Source organism: Varanus komodoensis, unplaced genomic scaffold (genome assembly GCF_004798865.1).
Source record: "Varanus komodoensis strain SLA01 unplaced genomic scaffold, ASM479886v1 scaffold11, whole genome shotgun sequence".
In the NCBI taxonomy this organism is placed as follows: domain Eukaryota; kingdom Metazoa; phylum Chordata; class Lepidosauria; order Squamata; family Varanidae; genus Varanus; species Varanus komodoensis.
Window position 1 is genome coordinate 32327804 of NW_025335317.1, and position 17642 is coordinate 32345445.

Sequence of the window (17642 nt, forward strand, 5' to 3'; positions counted from 1 at the left end):
CGATAGGCCTCACTGGTTTTCTTTTGCATACATGCATGTGTGTATGGGGAGGTGGCAGGGTTGCCGGAATGGTGCGTAGAAGTTTACTGAATTGCACACAAGGTCCATGTAGTGTGGCTTAACATTTTGCCCTCTTTCCCTGTCGTATTCACAGTTACAATTCCCCCAGCGGGTTTTCTTTTGAATTTATGAAATGTGACTTCAGATGCCACACATTATGTCTGTGCCAGCTGTTTACGGTATGATGATCACTCACAGTTGGTGCAGAATGTACTCTCACCTGAAACTAACCTTAGCCCAGTTTTAGTAACATTCTGTCCTATGTTGAATGCTTGGACTACCCAAATGTACTATAAACAGTATCGTTATCATCCCTGCTTATTAATTATATGAGGAGATAGGGTTGAATGGTGGGTACGAGCAATTGCTTCTTAAGGAGTGAGGGCACAGTCCATAACTGGTGAGAGAAGCGCAGAGCTTTCACAAGTTTAAAATGTCTGAATATTTTTTTCTGTGAAACAACAACACAAAACTAGTGGAGCATTAGTATGTGGATAAGTCCATTAACAGAAGGTTCATTTTGATAGCGTGTTTCTCAAAGCTGTTTCCCAACCCAGGCCTTCAGGAACTGGAGAGGCTCAAAATGCTGCCTCCTTCAAATGTAGAAATACTTGTAAGCTGTTATATATGGCCCACAGATCTCTCTGCTTCTGAGTGTGTGTGCATTTATTATATTTATATCCCACCATTTTCCTGCAAGGAACCCAAAGCGGCTTACCTAATCTCCCTCCTTTCCATTTTATCCTCACTGGAAGTTTAGATTGAGGTAGCTAGGGCTGAATTCAGGTGGAGTCAGTGATTTACTGATTTTTACCCAGGGAGCTTCATGGACAAGTGTGACCAGAACCTAAATTTCCCAAATACCTGTCCAGTATTCTAACCTCTGCACCACAATGGTTCTTATAAACTCTGGAAATCATATTTTAGTTTCAAAATAGCTTAAATTTTACTAGGTTTTGGTTTCTGTTGTTTTGTTACAGCTGCATTATTACTATTTTCATTGTTAGGTGAAATCTTAATATCTTGGGACTAACCATAAAGAAACAAGACTCTCTTTTCAGAATGAGTGCCAGTTTTTCTACAGTCATTGCATGCTGTTCACCGTAAAGCCTCAGAAACTAGGCAAATAAAGCTGGCAGCCCTGTGCACACTAACCTGTGAGTTTCATTGAACCTGGTGGGGTTTGCTTCTGATAAACATGTATCAGATTGTGCTGCTGAGTAAGCCCAAACTCTGATCTCTGGGGACTGGTTTTCTTCTGGATTAAAATTGTAGGTATATTTCTGTTTATTTGGCAGAACAGGAAGGCTCCCACTTTGTAGTTGCAGGGTAGACCAGTCAGAATTTCCTCCCAGCATCCCTCCCCTTTGTCCAGTTAGCCAGGGTTGAAGGAGAGACCCAGGGGTGTGAACATCAGTTTTGAAATGCAAGGATGCATCCATGGCTGTGTTCTGTATCAGCAAACAATTCTGGCAGTTTTCGTCTCCGCCAGAAGCAGTCTTTGGTAAAGCTAATGGGTCTTCCTTGCTTATTCAAAACTAAGTCACTCCAACATACTTTGATGAAAAGAGAGAGCAATATACTACTGTCAGGAAAATTAATTCCCTTCCCCCATCTCCCGTGAGGATTGCAGCCATGCTCAGGGGAGATGGAATTCTGCGGGAGGGGTGGCTGATGATTCCAGCCTCTCCGCTAATTGAAATGTGCTGGCGCTGTGTACCTGGGAGCCCCAGCTCCACTCTGCCACTGCTTTCTGGACAGCAGTGACTGCCCTGAACCTGCCAGCAACAGTGTGGGGCTATGTCAGTCTGTCCTTACCTACCTTTTGTGGCCAACGTCACATGTGCTTATGTGCTAGCACAGGAAGGGAAATGAATGTTGCTCGGAGCCATAGCATGGTGGATGTTTGCAATATAGTAGTTTAATCTTTCAAGGCACACCTTAGGGTGCAATCCTGGGCTTGTTCAGACAGAAAAGTTTCTTGCACCTCCCAGCATCCCTCCAGCAGCTATGGTAGCTGGGGCATGCTGGGAACGGTAAGGTTTTATTTTTCTGTCTGAACAAGCCCAGGATCGCAGCATTTGCCTTCTTGCAGTCCAGGATGCCTTTCACTCATTATCAGTTGGGTTTCCAGGGTTTCCAAGCATTGGTTTTCCTCAGTGCTGACATCATTTTGAGCTTCTCAAATAGTCTTTCCTTCAGGACATCTGCATGAAGAGAAATCTGTACTGAGATTCTTAACTTTAATAGGCGTTGAACTAGTTAAATGAGCTGTCTAGTCACCTAAGCCCTCTATCTCTTGCAGAGATGTCCACATAGCATGTTCCAGTGTCAGACTAATTCCATGGTCTGCTTGTAAGCTTCCAGAGACATCTGGCTGGCTGTTGTTGAGCTAAAAAAATGCTGGACTAGGTGGATCCCCTGTCTGTCCCTCAAACTGCTTCTTACGTTCTGTTCTTATTAATGTACTGATGCTTTCAGGCCTTGTAGATTAAAAATGCATTGGAGCAAAGCTGATATGGTACATATCTCCCACATTCTCCCCTTGTGACCAAGGCCAATCAATTTAGAGCCCCATCCTATGCATATTTATAAAGAAAAATGTCCTACAACTCCCACTATTACTGGCTGGCTAATGCTGGATTTTGTAGGATTTTACTCTGTCTAAAATGCATAGGATTGTACTTCTAGTATCTTTTTTGCAACTTTTAACACAGATTTTCTGTTTTCTTTTTAACCTGCTAAACATGGCAAACTGTTCTTGGATATGTGTGAAGATAGAAAAGGAATGCTTCAAAGAAGCCTGCAATATACCACTCAGTTAAAAGTATCTGTATATGTTTAAAGGAAGTTGGTCCATTCAGTTTTATTGTAGTCCTATCTCAGATGGGATGGAGCTGTACTTTGCCTGACTAGACTAAGCTCCAGTGTCAAATAACACAAGTTCCTGCATTGTGCACCATCTGTTATTTCTGAAATTTGAGTTTTGGATAGTCTGTGGTACTTTGTGTCCTCTAACTTGGGCTTTGATTTTGGAATGTATTAATCTTTTATGAGTTCCAGAGGTTTTTAAGCTGTTGATTGAAAATATTGGAATGTGATCTTCAGTAGCTTTGGAGAATTCTTCATCCTACTACATTATCCCAGAACCCAAGTAAAGGAGTGGGGCCAAACATTCAAGAGCCAGAGTATCTATCACACAGAGGCAGCGGGGAACAATGCTCAACTTGGAAATGATGGTTGCCAGCAGTGAGATCACAAGTGGCCCCAAGTATTTTGTTTTCATTTTATAGTCTATCCAATAGAATAAGAATGAACATTGGTTAATGATGCCATCCAACAGGCCTAATGGTGTTAGGGGCATGCCGAGCTCGGTGGCAGGGTAATTTGTGGGAGGAAAACAGCGGTGGAAGGAAGTTGCTTTCTGTACATGTTTCTAAGTTGGATATGTGTTTAGCTTGTGTGTCTGAAGGAAGTTATTTTGACCTAGAGGGCTCAAACTGTTCTATAAATCTATTAAATTTAATTTGTACATAATAAGCTAGAGAATGTCTTGGCCATATTGGGGAATATGCTTTTCCTTGCCTTGCCCATAATGTTGTAACTGTGCAATTCTGGTGAAATATGCATAAAAGATGAGGAAAACAGACAAGGGGCACCCAAATGAGCATGCCTTGTGCCTAGCCTGAAAGAAAAGGAGTGAGCTATGGATAAGCCTTTGTGAAGGGAATTTTTATTGGCCAGACCCTCAGAAGAGAAAAAGGCGAGCAGGGGAGGGGGAGAGAATGAGCTGTGAGGAGGCGGCTGAATTTTGTGCGCTCACGAGCTGCTGTGTCATTCCTTTAAGTCTCTTCCAATTAAAAGAGCTTTGGACTGATGTCTTGCCAGTGGTGGGAATTGGTTAGGAAGGAGGAGCTCAAAGGCTAAAGCTGGACTTATTTGTCAACTTGAGAGTAAAAATAGGGTAGCAGCTCTATTGGGGCACGCTCTGTGAGTGTATGTGTGTTACAGAGTTGGTGCCGCGTGTGTCTGTCTCATTCTTGGACCATGTTCCTCTGCTGTCTCTCTCTCCCTCTCTCTCTCTTTGTGCCTCACTCACAGGCCCTGCCATGAATTTTCTCTGACCCCTTGGGGCCATTCCCACATGGAGCTTTGATGTGTGTGCCCAGAGCTTGATTGACAAGGAAGTTTTAGTGGCAGCAACTGGAGAAACGAAGAGAAAAGGGCAGGACTTTGAACTAAAGGGCTTTGAGCTCTGAGATGCTGTGCTTAGTTATCTCCTTCAGAATGTTAATTATTCATCACGATAATTGGGCAGGAGAGGGGAAAAAAGAGAGGGGAGGTTATTAAAAAATTCCAACACTAACACGCTACAAAAACCTCATTTTCCAACTTTGTGGCTGGCGTGAAAAGGATAGTGTGTATGTGGGGGGGGGGGTGTCCTTTTTTAATCCATTCCCTAAATAGTAGGATCCCTTCAGATGAAGGCAGCGGAGACATCAAAGCTTTTGTAAGAGTTTTCGGGGAGGGGGCGGGTTCTGAACTGTGTCTGGTACTTTTTTAATTAAAAAGTTTACGGAGAGCCGCCTTTGTGACTGGCTTCTGGTGAAACTGGCAACCTTGGGGTCTTGCCGCTTGAGAGAGGAAATGTTTTTAAGGGAGTCATAAACGTGGGTTCCTACTGCTAGGCCATCAGGTTAGCCCCATGAAAGATCTGGTTTCTGGAAAGGCGATGAATCTAAGTGCTGCTGGAGAAAGCCTTTCCTTTTCCTGGGAGCTGAATGTTCTTGACTGCTTTTGTACACATGCCTGTACACTACCGTGGGTCTTGATGCTTGTTACATAAACATTTTGAGTCCTTGCATTAAGTCAATAAAATGGATAAAGTCAATAAATTGTGATGTTGCCTAGCATTATGTTACGTAGCACAGTCATTTCATAGAATGGAAGATGCAAGATTTATGTTACAAATGGATATAGCCTATCTCTTTCCTGTAGTTAATCAAGAGATTGTTTTTGGAGAATGGCAATAAAAGAACTATGTACTTGATGAAAATACATTTTTTTGGCCCAATATGTATGGCTGCATGCTTGCTTACACTGAACCTCAAACCTCATTTGCCATAATGCTGCGCATTCATTCAGTTTGAAGCGATCCTTCTGGAAGCATCTTCAAATGAAATTAAGAACGTATTTAAAGTTACTAATGCATAAGATGATCCATCCTCTTATGTCTCAGGAGCTTTGTCAAAAGCTTTAAAAAAAATCAAGTGTATAATGTTTCCAGGATCACAGCCCATCCACACCCTTATTTTCAAAGAACTCCAAAAATTGTTAGTGAGGCAGGACTTTCCTGTCCAAGAGCCTTGCTGTTTCTTTCCCAGCCTGATTTGTTCTGTGTCAATAATACCTTCCAGTGTTTCTATCCCAGGACAGGTATTAGGCTAACTGGCTTCTGGTTTTCTGTCCCTTTTAAAGAGTAAGTAACATGTTAATTTCTTTCCAGTTTTAATGCCAACTTCTCTATTTTCATAGCTACATCAGCGATTTCACACTTAGGTTTCTTAAGACCCCTTAAGTGTACTTCATCGAGGAATAGCGACAGGCTAAACTCTAGTTACTCCTAGAATATCCTGTTCTGTCACCTGTTCTTAGTTCTTAGTTTAGTTCTTAGTTGTTGAACTTAGTTCTTCAGATGAACTTCCTGAAAAAAGTGGTTCAGGAGCAGATACCCAGATTTTTCTGCAGTGAAACCATATTTAAAGAATTCATTGCTGCAATTTCTCTGTCCTTTTCTGGGCAGTCCTTCCATTCTTTATCATCTAATAATCCAGCTGCCTTGCAGTATGGTTTCTTGCATTGTTACATTTAAACTACATATCATTGTATATCTAAACATTTGAAGCGTTTTTTCCCCCAGTTTTTCCTGCTTGCTTTTTTTTTTAAAACAAGTTGTACTACATTTTGTTCTCACTTGGCTAAGATGTTCACTTAAAACAAAAACACTATCTTGCCTTTCCTTGACTCTGCTTGTTAACCATGCTGGCATCCTTTTGTACTTGCTGGTATGTTTCCTACTCCATGGTATACATTTTAGCTGATGTGCTATTATTGTCACTGCCAGCCATCCAAGAGAAATTTGGCCCTTTTGACTCCCAATTTTCTACTTCCTTTAAACTCTCTAATCTATTTTGCTTCCTTTATAATATTCAGATTTATATGATTCTATTTGTGCTTTGTTATGTACTGTTGGTGAGTTGAGGCACTTTTTGTGGAATGCAGAAATGTGAACAAAATGAATTATTAACTAATGCTTTTATTTATTTGGTTAGAAGATTTCTTTTTGAGATGAAGTGTGTTTGACTTTCTGGACCAAGTTCTGCTTACACAGTACTTCCCGGTTCCTAGTTGGTTTCTCAATGCTTATGTCCTGCTCCAGATCCAGGACTTAAGTGCAGGCTCATTTACTTGGCATCATAGCCAGTTTCTTTTGCACTGTTCATGAAATCAAGTTTTCATTCTTTCATTTCAGTCATAATCTGAAAAATGATTGGTGGGAAGGGTTGCACAGAGGAAGTGCCATGGGGAAAGGATTATATTCACCCAGCCACTTTTTTCCTGCAAATGCAGCTACTGCTGGGTTAAAAATGCATTAAATGAGAAATCTCATGTTTGTTGTCCAGTTCTGCTCTGAAAAGTGTTACTTTTTATTCACAATATTAGCAAAACAATACCTTAATGTTGGGTCCAATATATGGTACAGAAAAGGGCAACCAAAATGATCAAGGAGTTCTTACCCCCTAAGAAGAATGTTTGGGATATATTAGTTTAGGAAAAAACGTGAATGCAGGGAGAGATGATACAGGTGTATAAAATTATACATGGTAGGCAAAAGTTGATAGAGAAAGGCTTCTCTCTCAATAGATCATTGTGAGAGATTTGTGACAGATGAAAGAAAGTACTTTACACAGTGCAAAGTTAAACTATAGAATTTGCTTCCAAAGGATAGTTTTGCCCACCAAATCGAATACTTTTTCAAAGGGAGAATAAGGCTATTGGTGACGACTACCATGGTGGCTGTATATTACTTCTAATACGTCGTACTAGTTGCTGGATAATACAACTGGGAGGGTGCTTTTGTGCTTGTGGATTGCTTGTAGGTTTCCTTGTGAGCAGCAGGTTGGTCCACAGCGTGAGCAGAAGACTGGATTAGATAGACCTTGGGTTTCATCCAGTGTGGCTCCTCTTATGTTCTGCTACCACTGTGTATACAGGGTGTGAGCAGCAGGCAACTATGGTTGGAACGCTGGAACCAGGGCTCAGGTGCAAAGCGGAGTCCTGCAGCGGGTTCAGAGGGCCCGAAGCAAGAGGTGTGTTTATTTAACAGTCCAGGGCCATGGTCAGGAAGACGCTAGATCCAAGCAAACACAGTCCCAGATGTCACAATCCAAAGGCATAGCCCAAAGGTCAAGTTCAAGAAAGAGACACATTCAACAACAAGGCAAGGCCAGAGAGGATGGGTGCAGGTACCTCAGAATCAGGAACAGGCTGGAGCAAGGCAGGAGGCAGGCTGGCCAGGTGGAAATCCAGATTCAGGTGAGGCAATGCAGAGAGCCATAGCACAAGGAAGTTGCAAGAACACCTTGTGTTGCTGTGGCAAAGAGCAGCGGTGTAGGGAGGCCTTTGATGCTGGTCTGTGGGGCCTCCAGCTGCACTTCATACTTGTTCCTCAGCTCTTCCCTGAAAGTGCCTGCAAAGGTGTTCCTGGTTCTTCAGGCACTTGCTGGGTCATTCACAGTTGACGCATGGCCTCAGTGGTCTGCCCTGCAGACCAATCATGTTCTTTATATCGTAGCTAAAGATCTATCAGAGAAACATGTCTTAACAGTCCCGTGGGGAAGGGGCAAGAACCATTAGCTCTGAAAATGAGGCAAATGTTGACAGGAGTGCAGATTAATCTATGATTTTATTGCATTTTTCTGCTGTTTTTCTCCATGAAACATATCTTGACTTGCTTAAATCTAGCTCCCAAATGTGTCACCGGGAAATGGATGGGGAATAAGAGCCTGAGTTAGTATAATGTTGGATTACATTGATTGTTTATATTTAAAAGGGCTTTGTTGCCAGGAGGGAGGCTGGACTTGATGTTTTTGAACAGCAGTGTGTTAAACAAGCAAAAAATGACCACTTTATGCCTGGGATAAAGGCTACTGCTCTCCTCATGTGCATTCTCAAGGCTGACCAGAGAAGAGGCATTCCAAGCTCTTTGTTCTAACCCTGGGATCTCTCTCTTGATTCAGGCTAACCTCTTCCCTGCTGCTGTTGTATACTTTGGATCTGAGAAGCACAAAAGTGAGTAGCAGCCTTCTCTTGTTCTTCCCAAGGAACTGCATAGCTGCTGGATGAGCATTCAAGCTGACTCTATCCCTGGCTTTAGTCCCCCATGCCTGTGGCAGTTGACCCTAGATTAGCATGTTGGGAGTAAAGCAGCGGACTACCGTTTGTTTGGGGCTTTTAGGTGAGGCTATGAAACCTTTTAACGTGACATATGCCCAGATTAGAAGCCAGCCTGATGGGGAAGTGACAGTAAAGGAAACGTCCTGTTCTAAGGTGAAATGAGCAAGAATCCTAATTCCATCACTTTTTGTCTACAGCTAAATGATAGATCTCAGACAAATTAACGTTCCATTTTTGGGTTGTTGTTCAAAGTAAAAGGTTGCTCTTCACTTGAGCCTTGCCTTGTTCCACTTTTCTTCAGTTTCTTAAGATCTCCACTAAACTACAGAGTGTTATTTGTCATATAATAATTGAATCCTGAATGATCTAGAACTGATAAGAACAGTGCAACATAGGTAAACAGATTTCTTTTAATTGGTCCAACTTGGCTGGTGTAATACTAGCTTTAAATCACACATTCTTATGAAATTTGGGTTAAAATTCATGGCTGAATTGTTTTTTATCTCACTGACATCAAACAGAAATCTGGGTCTATACCAGATGCTAATAAATGCCAGTGTAAACTCTTCACAATTGCCTTCAGCCACAATTCACCTTCAAGCTGAGGACAAGTGTTTGTGTAATACATCGTGTTACGGTAATCTTTAAAATACAGCTGGACTGACCACCGTAGCTGAATGGGCTTTAAGAGGATTTGTCTACAGCAAAGATCAGAATACGATTGAGCTGCAGACTGAAGATAACATCTAGTATGCTCTCTTAATGGTGCAATTTATTAGAAGTCCAATGGTGTAACCTCTTCAAGGACTAAATGATAAGAGAAACTTACATATGTTGGATGAGACACTGTCTCTGTCTAGCAGTTGTTTTTCTTAATGTTACAATCCTCATTAGTATAGTTTGACAGAATAGGATCTGAGACAGGCTGATGGTATCCTAAAATCTACAGTATCAAAATGTTAGATAAGGTTTCACAGGTTTGAAGATGAGGACTGAGGGGGATTAGTCTGGCTTGAAGGGTCATTCGTTTTGTAAAGAGAACATCATAGTCCCACATTGCTTTGAAGCATTTTGTTACAGATTTTAAAGGAGGAGTGTTACTTTATTTAGCAAACATGAGCTCTTTGTGTTTTCAGATTACTATCTGAGGTTGGACCTGCTGGAATCTGCAGTATCCCTTTCTGAAGCTGACATTTTAGTAGCTAGGTAAGTAACTATTGCGAGCAATTCCTCTCGAAGATATGGAAGGGATTATTGCTTTGCCCAATGAAGAGTTGGTCAGTAGTTGAAAAAACTTGCTTGCACCTTTGCCCTTGCTCACAGCTTAGTAAATCCCATATGAATGAACAGAGACCCTGTATTACCAACAGGACTGGAACACATTAGACATTTGCCTTTTGCAACAGAGTTCAAAATGTTAAACGATGGAAAGAAGAAAATCTAACATGCAATCTTTTTCTCAGGCAATTGTCTAAATCGGTAACTCATACTACTGAGCAACATTCGAACCCTGCTCTTAGTTCCCCACCTGAGCCACATGAGGCTGATGAGAGTGTAAGAACTGGGCACTCAGAACTGGCAGCAGCCCTTGAAGGACCTCAGCAGCAAGCAAGGAGGGCTCCATCAGGAAAAGTGCCAAAGTGGCTGAAACTGCCAGGTACCATTTAAGTGTTACTTGAAGATGTTTGCCGCCAGCCAGTGCCTTTGCGAGGAAAGAGGGATCCTGTGCATGGGCTTGCAGGCCGAGTACCGTTGTGCAAGGCAACAAAAAGCACAAGGAATTCTAGGGATATTGAAAGAGCTATTTCCGACAGTTCTTTTCCTTCCTTTCCATGTGGGAACAGGCAGTGAGTAAAGTATAAATGGTACCCTGAGGAGGGAAAGCTTATGTCAAAGTGCTCTACGTTTCTCTCTTGTAAGACTTCAGAGAGAATTGGGTGTGAATCAGGATATTGATATACTGGTTTGAGAATGGGCAGTGATTCCTCAGCAGAAGATTGACTGGAGGCAATTTGCTATCCTTACCATATGTGCCATATCCTTATTTTTTTCTTGCTATCCATACAAGGAATTATTATTATTTTATATATGCCCCCAGAGCAGAAGCTCTCTGAGTGGTTTACACAATCCATACAAACAAACGATAAAAATGCAAAAAACCAGAAAAATAAAAAGCTTAAAACAATAAAAACAGATGATAAAAACAGACTGTACAAAGAATGACAAGAAGAGTGACTCTGTGGAACACCTAGTGATCTCCCTCAAGCACCTGGGTGGCCAAGTAAGTCCTTAAAAGCCTCAGAAACGAGGGCCATCTTAACTCGGCACTGAAAGGAGGACACATTTGGCGCTAGCTGGGCTGCAGTGGAGAGGTTATTCCATAGATGGGGTGCCACCACTAAGAAAGCCCACCTCCATGTTGCCACCCTCCATGCTTCCCTCCAAGTTGGCACTGGGAGGAAGATCCTAGAGGTTTAGTGTTGTGTCTGAGTAACTTACAGGTGGGAGAGGCGCTCTGACAGGTATTGTGGTCCTAAGCCATGTAGGGCTTTGTAGGTTAAAACCTGGACCATGGATTGAGACTAGACGCATACTCGTAGCCAATGCAAGTAGGCCAGAACCGGTTTTGTGCATTTGGACCTATGGGTCCTGGTTATTAATCTGGCTGCCACATTCTGCACCAGCTGTAGCTTCTGAACTGTCTTCAAGGGCAGCCCCAACTTGAGTGCATTGCACTCATCTAATTTAGAGATTACCAGAGCGTAGATTACTGAAACTAGGTTATCTGTCCAGGAAGAGCTGTAGCTGGGATACTTGAGCCTCCAGTTTCAAAGATGGGTCAAGAAGCACCCCTACGCTACAAATCTGCTCCTTCAGGGGGAGTGAAACACCATCTAGAACAGGTTCAGTACCCCCCAGTCAGTCGAAGGAACCACCCACCAACAGCATCTCAGTCTTGTCTGGATTGGGTTTCAGTTTGTTTACCCTTATCCAGTCCATTATCGTATCCAGACATCAGTTTAGCACTTCCACAGCCTCACCTGCTGATGATGAAAAGGAGTAGAGCTATGTGTCTTCAGCATATCGATAGCAATGCACTCCAACACTCCAGTTGACTCCACTCAGTGGTTTCCTGTAGATGTTAGGGGACAGAACAGGCCCCTGAGGAACTCCATGCTGAAGAATCCACAGAGCTGAACAATGTTCTCCAAGCACCACCTTCTAGAGACGGCCCTACAAATAGGAGTGGAACCACTGCAATGCAGTGCCCCCCCACTCCAATTTCAGACAGTTGACCCAGAACAGAAGGATTCCATAGTCGATTATATCAAAAGAGGTCCAGCAGTATCAACAGGGTCACACTTGCCCTGTCTTGCTCCCGGCATAGGTCATTCATTATACAGGGCAACCAAGGCTGTTTCCATTCGAGAACCAGGCCTGAATCCTGACTGAAATGGATCCAGACAATCAGTCTCCTTCAAGAGTGCCTGGCAACCACATCTCAAGAACCTTACCCAGGAAAGGAATATTTGCTACCAACCTGAAGTTGTTCAGATCTTCTGGATCAAGGAATAGTTTCTTCAGAAGTGGTCTCACCACTCCCTGTTGGAGGCAGCATGGGACCATTCCCTCTCACAAAGAGGCATTAATGACCTCCCTGGCCCTGCTAGTTATTCCTTCCTTGCTGGCTTTTATACGACAGGAGGGGCAAGGATCCAGGACGGAGGTGGTTGCACAGACCTGGCCAAACACCACGTCCACATTCTTGAGCTGTATCTGTATATTCCCTTTGAAATGTGGATCTGTGCCAAGTCTGTATGCAGCAGTGTCCTGAAATAGTCTAATGTATTATCTGGATTGCAGATTGAAAGTACAGTACATATAATCGGGGAGGTTCATGAAAGCTTAAGAGTATAGAAGCTCTACTCTAGCAAATATTATTTCCAAGGTTGTCATTGTTGCTTTATGTGTGCATTTCAGGTGGGAAGAGATGAAGGTTTGGTGAAACCCTTCAGAGGGATGCCTTGCCTTTTTGAGAAGTGACAGATTCAGCTGCACCATTTTCTTCTTGTGAACATCTAGCAATGTGCCAAAAGACATGGCTTTACAACCTGATTTTTTCCAAAATAAAATTGCAAGATATCATTTTCTCTCGCCACTGTTACTGTGTTTGGAATATGTAAATGAAGCTCTGCTTGTATTTTTTTCAATAACAAATAGTTTACTAATAATTAAAAACAAATATAAAGCAGATAAATTCAAGTACATACACCATTATAAATACATATACAATGCTTACCAATTATAAAGGATTACAAAAGTTGCTTTTCAGAAAGAGTAATCTCTCAGAGCTCTCACAGAGTTTTACTGTCCAAATCTAGAGCAAAGTAAGCTTGTCTATAGCTTGCCATGTATTGCTGGGACAGAGCAGAGTCCATCTTCTTCTCAGTCAATTAAGTTGATAAATGATGACCAAATACGCTCAAATGTGTCAATATCTAGATGGTCTGTTGGATAGCTAAGTTGCTAGGTCAGTTTCTCTAATAGAGTCCAATTCTACACTTGCCAATTCCAGTTGATCAAATTAGGGATTCTTTTACTTTTCCAGCTTTGGACAACAGCTTGTCTGGCAGCCAACAACAGAAAAGAAATCAGATCTTTTTGTGAATATGCAATTTTGAATTTATTAATAAATTAAGAAAGATATAACCTGAACCTAGAGTGATTGGTTAGTAATTTTATTATTTTCATTTTCAGTCTCTGTAAACTTGAATGGTAGGATGAAGCAGACCAAAACTCCAGCCTTGCTATCATTTCAAATAACATGATAGGGGTAGGCATGGAAATTTTGCTGCATTTGTTGTGTAGGTGCTAGGAAATTCAAGGCCATGGTGTGGAGGCAGAAAGTAGATCTGGACCTACTGATAAAGCTCTATGTATTTTACAGTAAATAGGCCAGGACTTTTGAGTCCCAGCTGTTTAACAATATAACAGCAGCAAAATGACTCTCACTATATTATTCTGATGGAATAACAGAAGCTTGGAGTACACAGGAGTGGAGTTGTGTGTAGATAGACTGAAAGCTCGCTCTGGTGCCCCTCAGAATTCCAGAATTCTTTAATTTTAACTGTATGCCTTTTGTGCCAGCTCTGGTTGATTCTAATAAAATCAAAGATTTTACATACAAATACATGTTAGTTTGTACCCACATCTTAAATGCCATCCATATGCTCCCGTTCTGGCTTGGAAAATGTAGACAACTCTTGCACAGGTTCTGGTTGGTGATTTTTGGAATCCTAATAAACATTGGCCTGACATCTGCCCACCCCTGTGCTGATTATGCAGAGCAATAGTGCTTGTCATGTAATCCTTGGATTCAGTTTCTGGGCATACATGACTATGAAATTTAGTCAGTTTGTGGACAATCACTCTCTACTTTATGAATCTTTGACATCTTGCATGTTGAAGGTTTGCTTCCTCTAGCCAATAGGTTTCATGCCTGAAAGTCCCTGGATGCTGTTTTTTCAGTGATACCTATGTTATCTACAATTTTAATTATGACTGATAGATCAGAATGGAGAGATTACTTAAGACCTGGCACTACTCAATTTGAGTCTCAATAAGGATCTCTTTCAGTATTTGGGGTAATAAAATAGCAGATCTCTGCAAAATTGCTCCAGACAATAGAGTAACAGCAAAAATCATATAATTTCAAAGTCTTTTTCATTATAATCATTTGATACTTTTAAAATGCCATTAAACAGTTGCAGTGAACAAAGTGTGCTTTTGGCCATCCTTGCTATAGTTCAGAGGTGGGTAACATGTAACTACTGTTGTCTCCTACAGTTGGGGGGGGGGGTTTAAAAATGGTTATAGAGTGCCAAAATTAAGGTTATTTGCAAAATTAAGGTTATTTGACTCTTTTAGTGCTATAGAGGCTGTTAAAAGTGTCTGCAAGAGGGGCTGAGGCAAAAATAATCTCCAGACCGCTTGCAGTTTCTTACTCTGGCTATAGTCTCTGTGCCTGATGTATTAATAGTGGATGTGAACAGGAAAGCAGGCTACTGTGGCAAAGAGCATGCTTTGGGCTTCAGATCCACGATGGGATTTCCATGGCATGGAGTCCCCAATGAAGCATCTCTCTTGGCTCTTGTGTTCCCTAATCCTGGGCCTCAAGAAAACTTCTTGCCTGTTTTATTCTATAATAGGCTCTTCCGCATCCTTGGAAGACCCACATGATTTCCACTATTTGGCCAGTGGGTCTGCAGGTTGATAGGACTCCATATTCCTGCCTGTAGCATTTTCCAGTGCTGCCAGTTCCTGCGCATGTATCTGCAGCTTTTAGGGGAGTGTCTAGTTGCTCTAATACACTCGTGCTGGCCCTGACAGCAGTGCTGTCCCTGCCCAGGTGCACAGGTGGATAGCAGCTGCTACTTTTTCCTTGCCACCAGCGGCTCCTCCCTTGAAGGCCAATCCCCAGCAGTGATGCCAGCAGGGAGGAGCAGAGGAGCAACTATCCACTGCTGACCTCCAGGGGGCACTGGGCCCAGAGAGTGAGGGTGGGCGGGTGGGCTGGCTTCATTCATTCATTCATTCATAGCTGAAGCTCTCTGGGTGGTTAACAAAGTTAAAAAACACACAGTGAAAAAGACTTAAAACATTAAGATCGCAGCAGTTGCAACCCAGGCGGCAGAGAGGTATAGCAGCAGTGCATGGCAAAATACCATATTAAAACCAAGGTTAAAATGTTAGATGTTAAAATTCGGGGAGAATAAAAAGGTATTCACCTGGCACTGAAAAGGATGAAGAGTAGGCTTGAGGCGCACCTTTTTATGGAACTCCTTCCATCATCAGGATGCTCCAACCAAGAAGGCCCTTCTCCTGGTAGCTATCCTCCTTTACTTCCTTTAGAGGGGGCTCCTGGAGATGGGCTCCTGCAGAAGACCTTAGGGTCTGGGTAGGCACATATGTGGCAAGGCACTCCTTCAGATAGCCTGAAGGACCACACCACCAGCAGCAGTCTCAAGAGCTTTTGGTTCCCTTGTCCAGGGAGGTTTGAAACCATGGTCATCGGGGATACCAGGCTTGTCTGAAGGTTGCCAAAACTGTGTCAGAAGGCCCCTTTCTTCCTACCAAGATCACCTCTGAGGTAACGTGTGAATGAAGAGGCAAGATTGGATTGCTATTTGGAATCGTTCTGGTCAAAACTGCAACAGAATCTGAGTGTTTGCAGACTTCTGACTTTTGTTTTCAATTAATGAAAATATTTATTATTATATAAAAATTACTAAGCAGGAAAAAGTATGTTCTTGTAATTGAGGACTTTTACAATGATTATTTCAATATGTAGCAAAAAGGGAACCAACAGGGCAGCAATTACTCAAAACTTCTTTTTCCATTTGGAATCATAGCAATAGTCAATTTCCACTCCAAAAGAGTACTTTCCTTTCTAGGTATTCTTTGATATGCACTACTCATTTTTTTCCACTTAGAGGCTTATGACTAAGCACTTTAGTGTTTTTCCCAACAATATCACAAAAGCACCAGGTTGAAGCTTAAACCAGGTATCTATTAAAACATTTTTCTTAAGATTTTTACTACCCAAGCACAAATGTGATATTCCTTGTGTGACATTCCAACATTTAAATTGGTTTTGTAAAACTGATTGGGCCTACGGGAAAAGATACCATCGACATATAATGTTTACTGTGCTGCTGTCATTTTCAAAAGAAAATAATAGAAACATTCACTTTGCATCTTGTTTCATAATTGTGATACCTAAGATACCCATCTACCCTTGGTTTAGAATACTGGGGTGTGTGTGTGTGTCTGACAGTAATCGCCACTCTTGTCACTTCCTATTGGATCTTTTTCCCCTTTCATAATCAACATCTCCACTTAATGTTCTCTTTTTGCTTTTGTGCCAAGAAATGTCAAACCTGCACATACTGATAGAAAAAAGCTGTCCCCCAATTTGGTAGATACTCTTGTTTTAGTTCATCTTGTGCTGATCCAAGAATTTCACCTCTAGCCTCTGTCACTAGAGCCTTGTTTCTATTTGGCCCTCAGGGTTGCTGCGCACGTTCCATTAGACGCAAGGTACATCGTCTGGCTGAGCACCAGGCTGGCAAACTAAGTAGCACTGTTTGTGGAGACATACAGGCTGCTCTAAGCAGGGACATGCCTTCTGCATGGTAGCTCTGCATTGCTCCATACTGAGCAATGTGCAGTGCTAAGCAAACTGAAAGCAGTGTTCCTCTAGCCTTTGCTGAATTTAAACTGGCGATCCTGTAAAAATTAAAAACAGGAGCTTGAGGGATATCAGTCCTTCATGAACATCTATGCATTCATCCTAGTGTAATGACTGTACGGATCTGTGGCCTTCAAGGGTTTCTGTGTCTCCAAGAGTGACAGGAACAGATAGAAGAGTCATAGTTACTGCTTGGTAAATAACTGCAAGGCTAAGCTAATTTCTTAAACTCTGTGCTATATATACTACTCAAAAGTCCTAATTCTTCTGTACAGGAAGACACTTCTTATTTGGCAATGTCTTGATCCTGTTTTGTGACAGCACGACACCAACAACATGAACAGAAAGATGACATCTTAGATGGGTGCTAAGTGTATGACTTGCCTGTAAGGGTGCATCACTCGTAGAGATGACTTAAAGACAGCTGGCTAGAGAAAGCCTTTTGGTCATTCTCCCTTTGAATTGTACACTCTCTCCACCCACTGTCTAGGGGTCTCTATCAGTTCAGAGTAACCTGCTTTCTATTCAGTGGGTCTGACATGGCCCATTTCCCTCCTGCCCCCACTTTTCTAACAAAGAAAACAGAGCATTGTACCATCTGAATGAACTTCAAAGTGGCTGGAAGGGGCACCAAGGGTTCCTGGCACTTGTCATTGTCTCCCAGACTGGCCAACATTTCCCTTCAGGTCTAATTACTTCCAAATGCTTCCAGCCACTTTGAAGAAAATCAGGAGGGGGGGCAGGGGAAGAAAAAAGGTAGGGAGAAAAGCCTTAGAGCACAGGGAGCAGAAAGCAGTTAAAACAGCAAGAGACCCGATCTTTTAATGTCACCCAAAAATGAGCCACCGAAGAGGAATGTGTAAGGCAACAGCAG

General features: G+C 42.2%; 1 protein-coding gene across 1 annotated transcript in view; it reads left to right on the forward strand.

Annotated features, from left to right (window-relative positions):
- ASPSCR1 (ASPSCR1 tether for SLC2A4, UBX domain containing) overlaps window positions 1-12663 on the forward strand; it is a 74444-nt gene extending 61781 nt beyond the window's left edge. The window contains exons 13-16 of the mRNA XM_044419923.1: window positions 8361-8412; window positions 9654-9723; window positions 9981-10174; window positions 12499-12663. Coding sequence (XP_044275858.1) covers window positions 8361-8412; window positions 9654-9723; window positions 9981-10174; window positions 12499-12512 — 330 coding nt within the window. The 3' untranslated portion in view covers window positions 12513-12663. The remainder of the gene's footprint in view (window positions 1-8360; window positions 8413-9653; window positions 9724-9980; window positions 10175-12498) is intronic.
- The last annotated feature ends 4979 nt before the right edge of the window (window positions 12664-17642 follow it).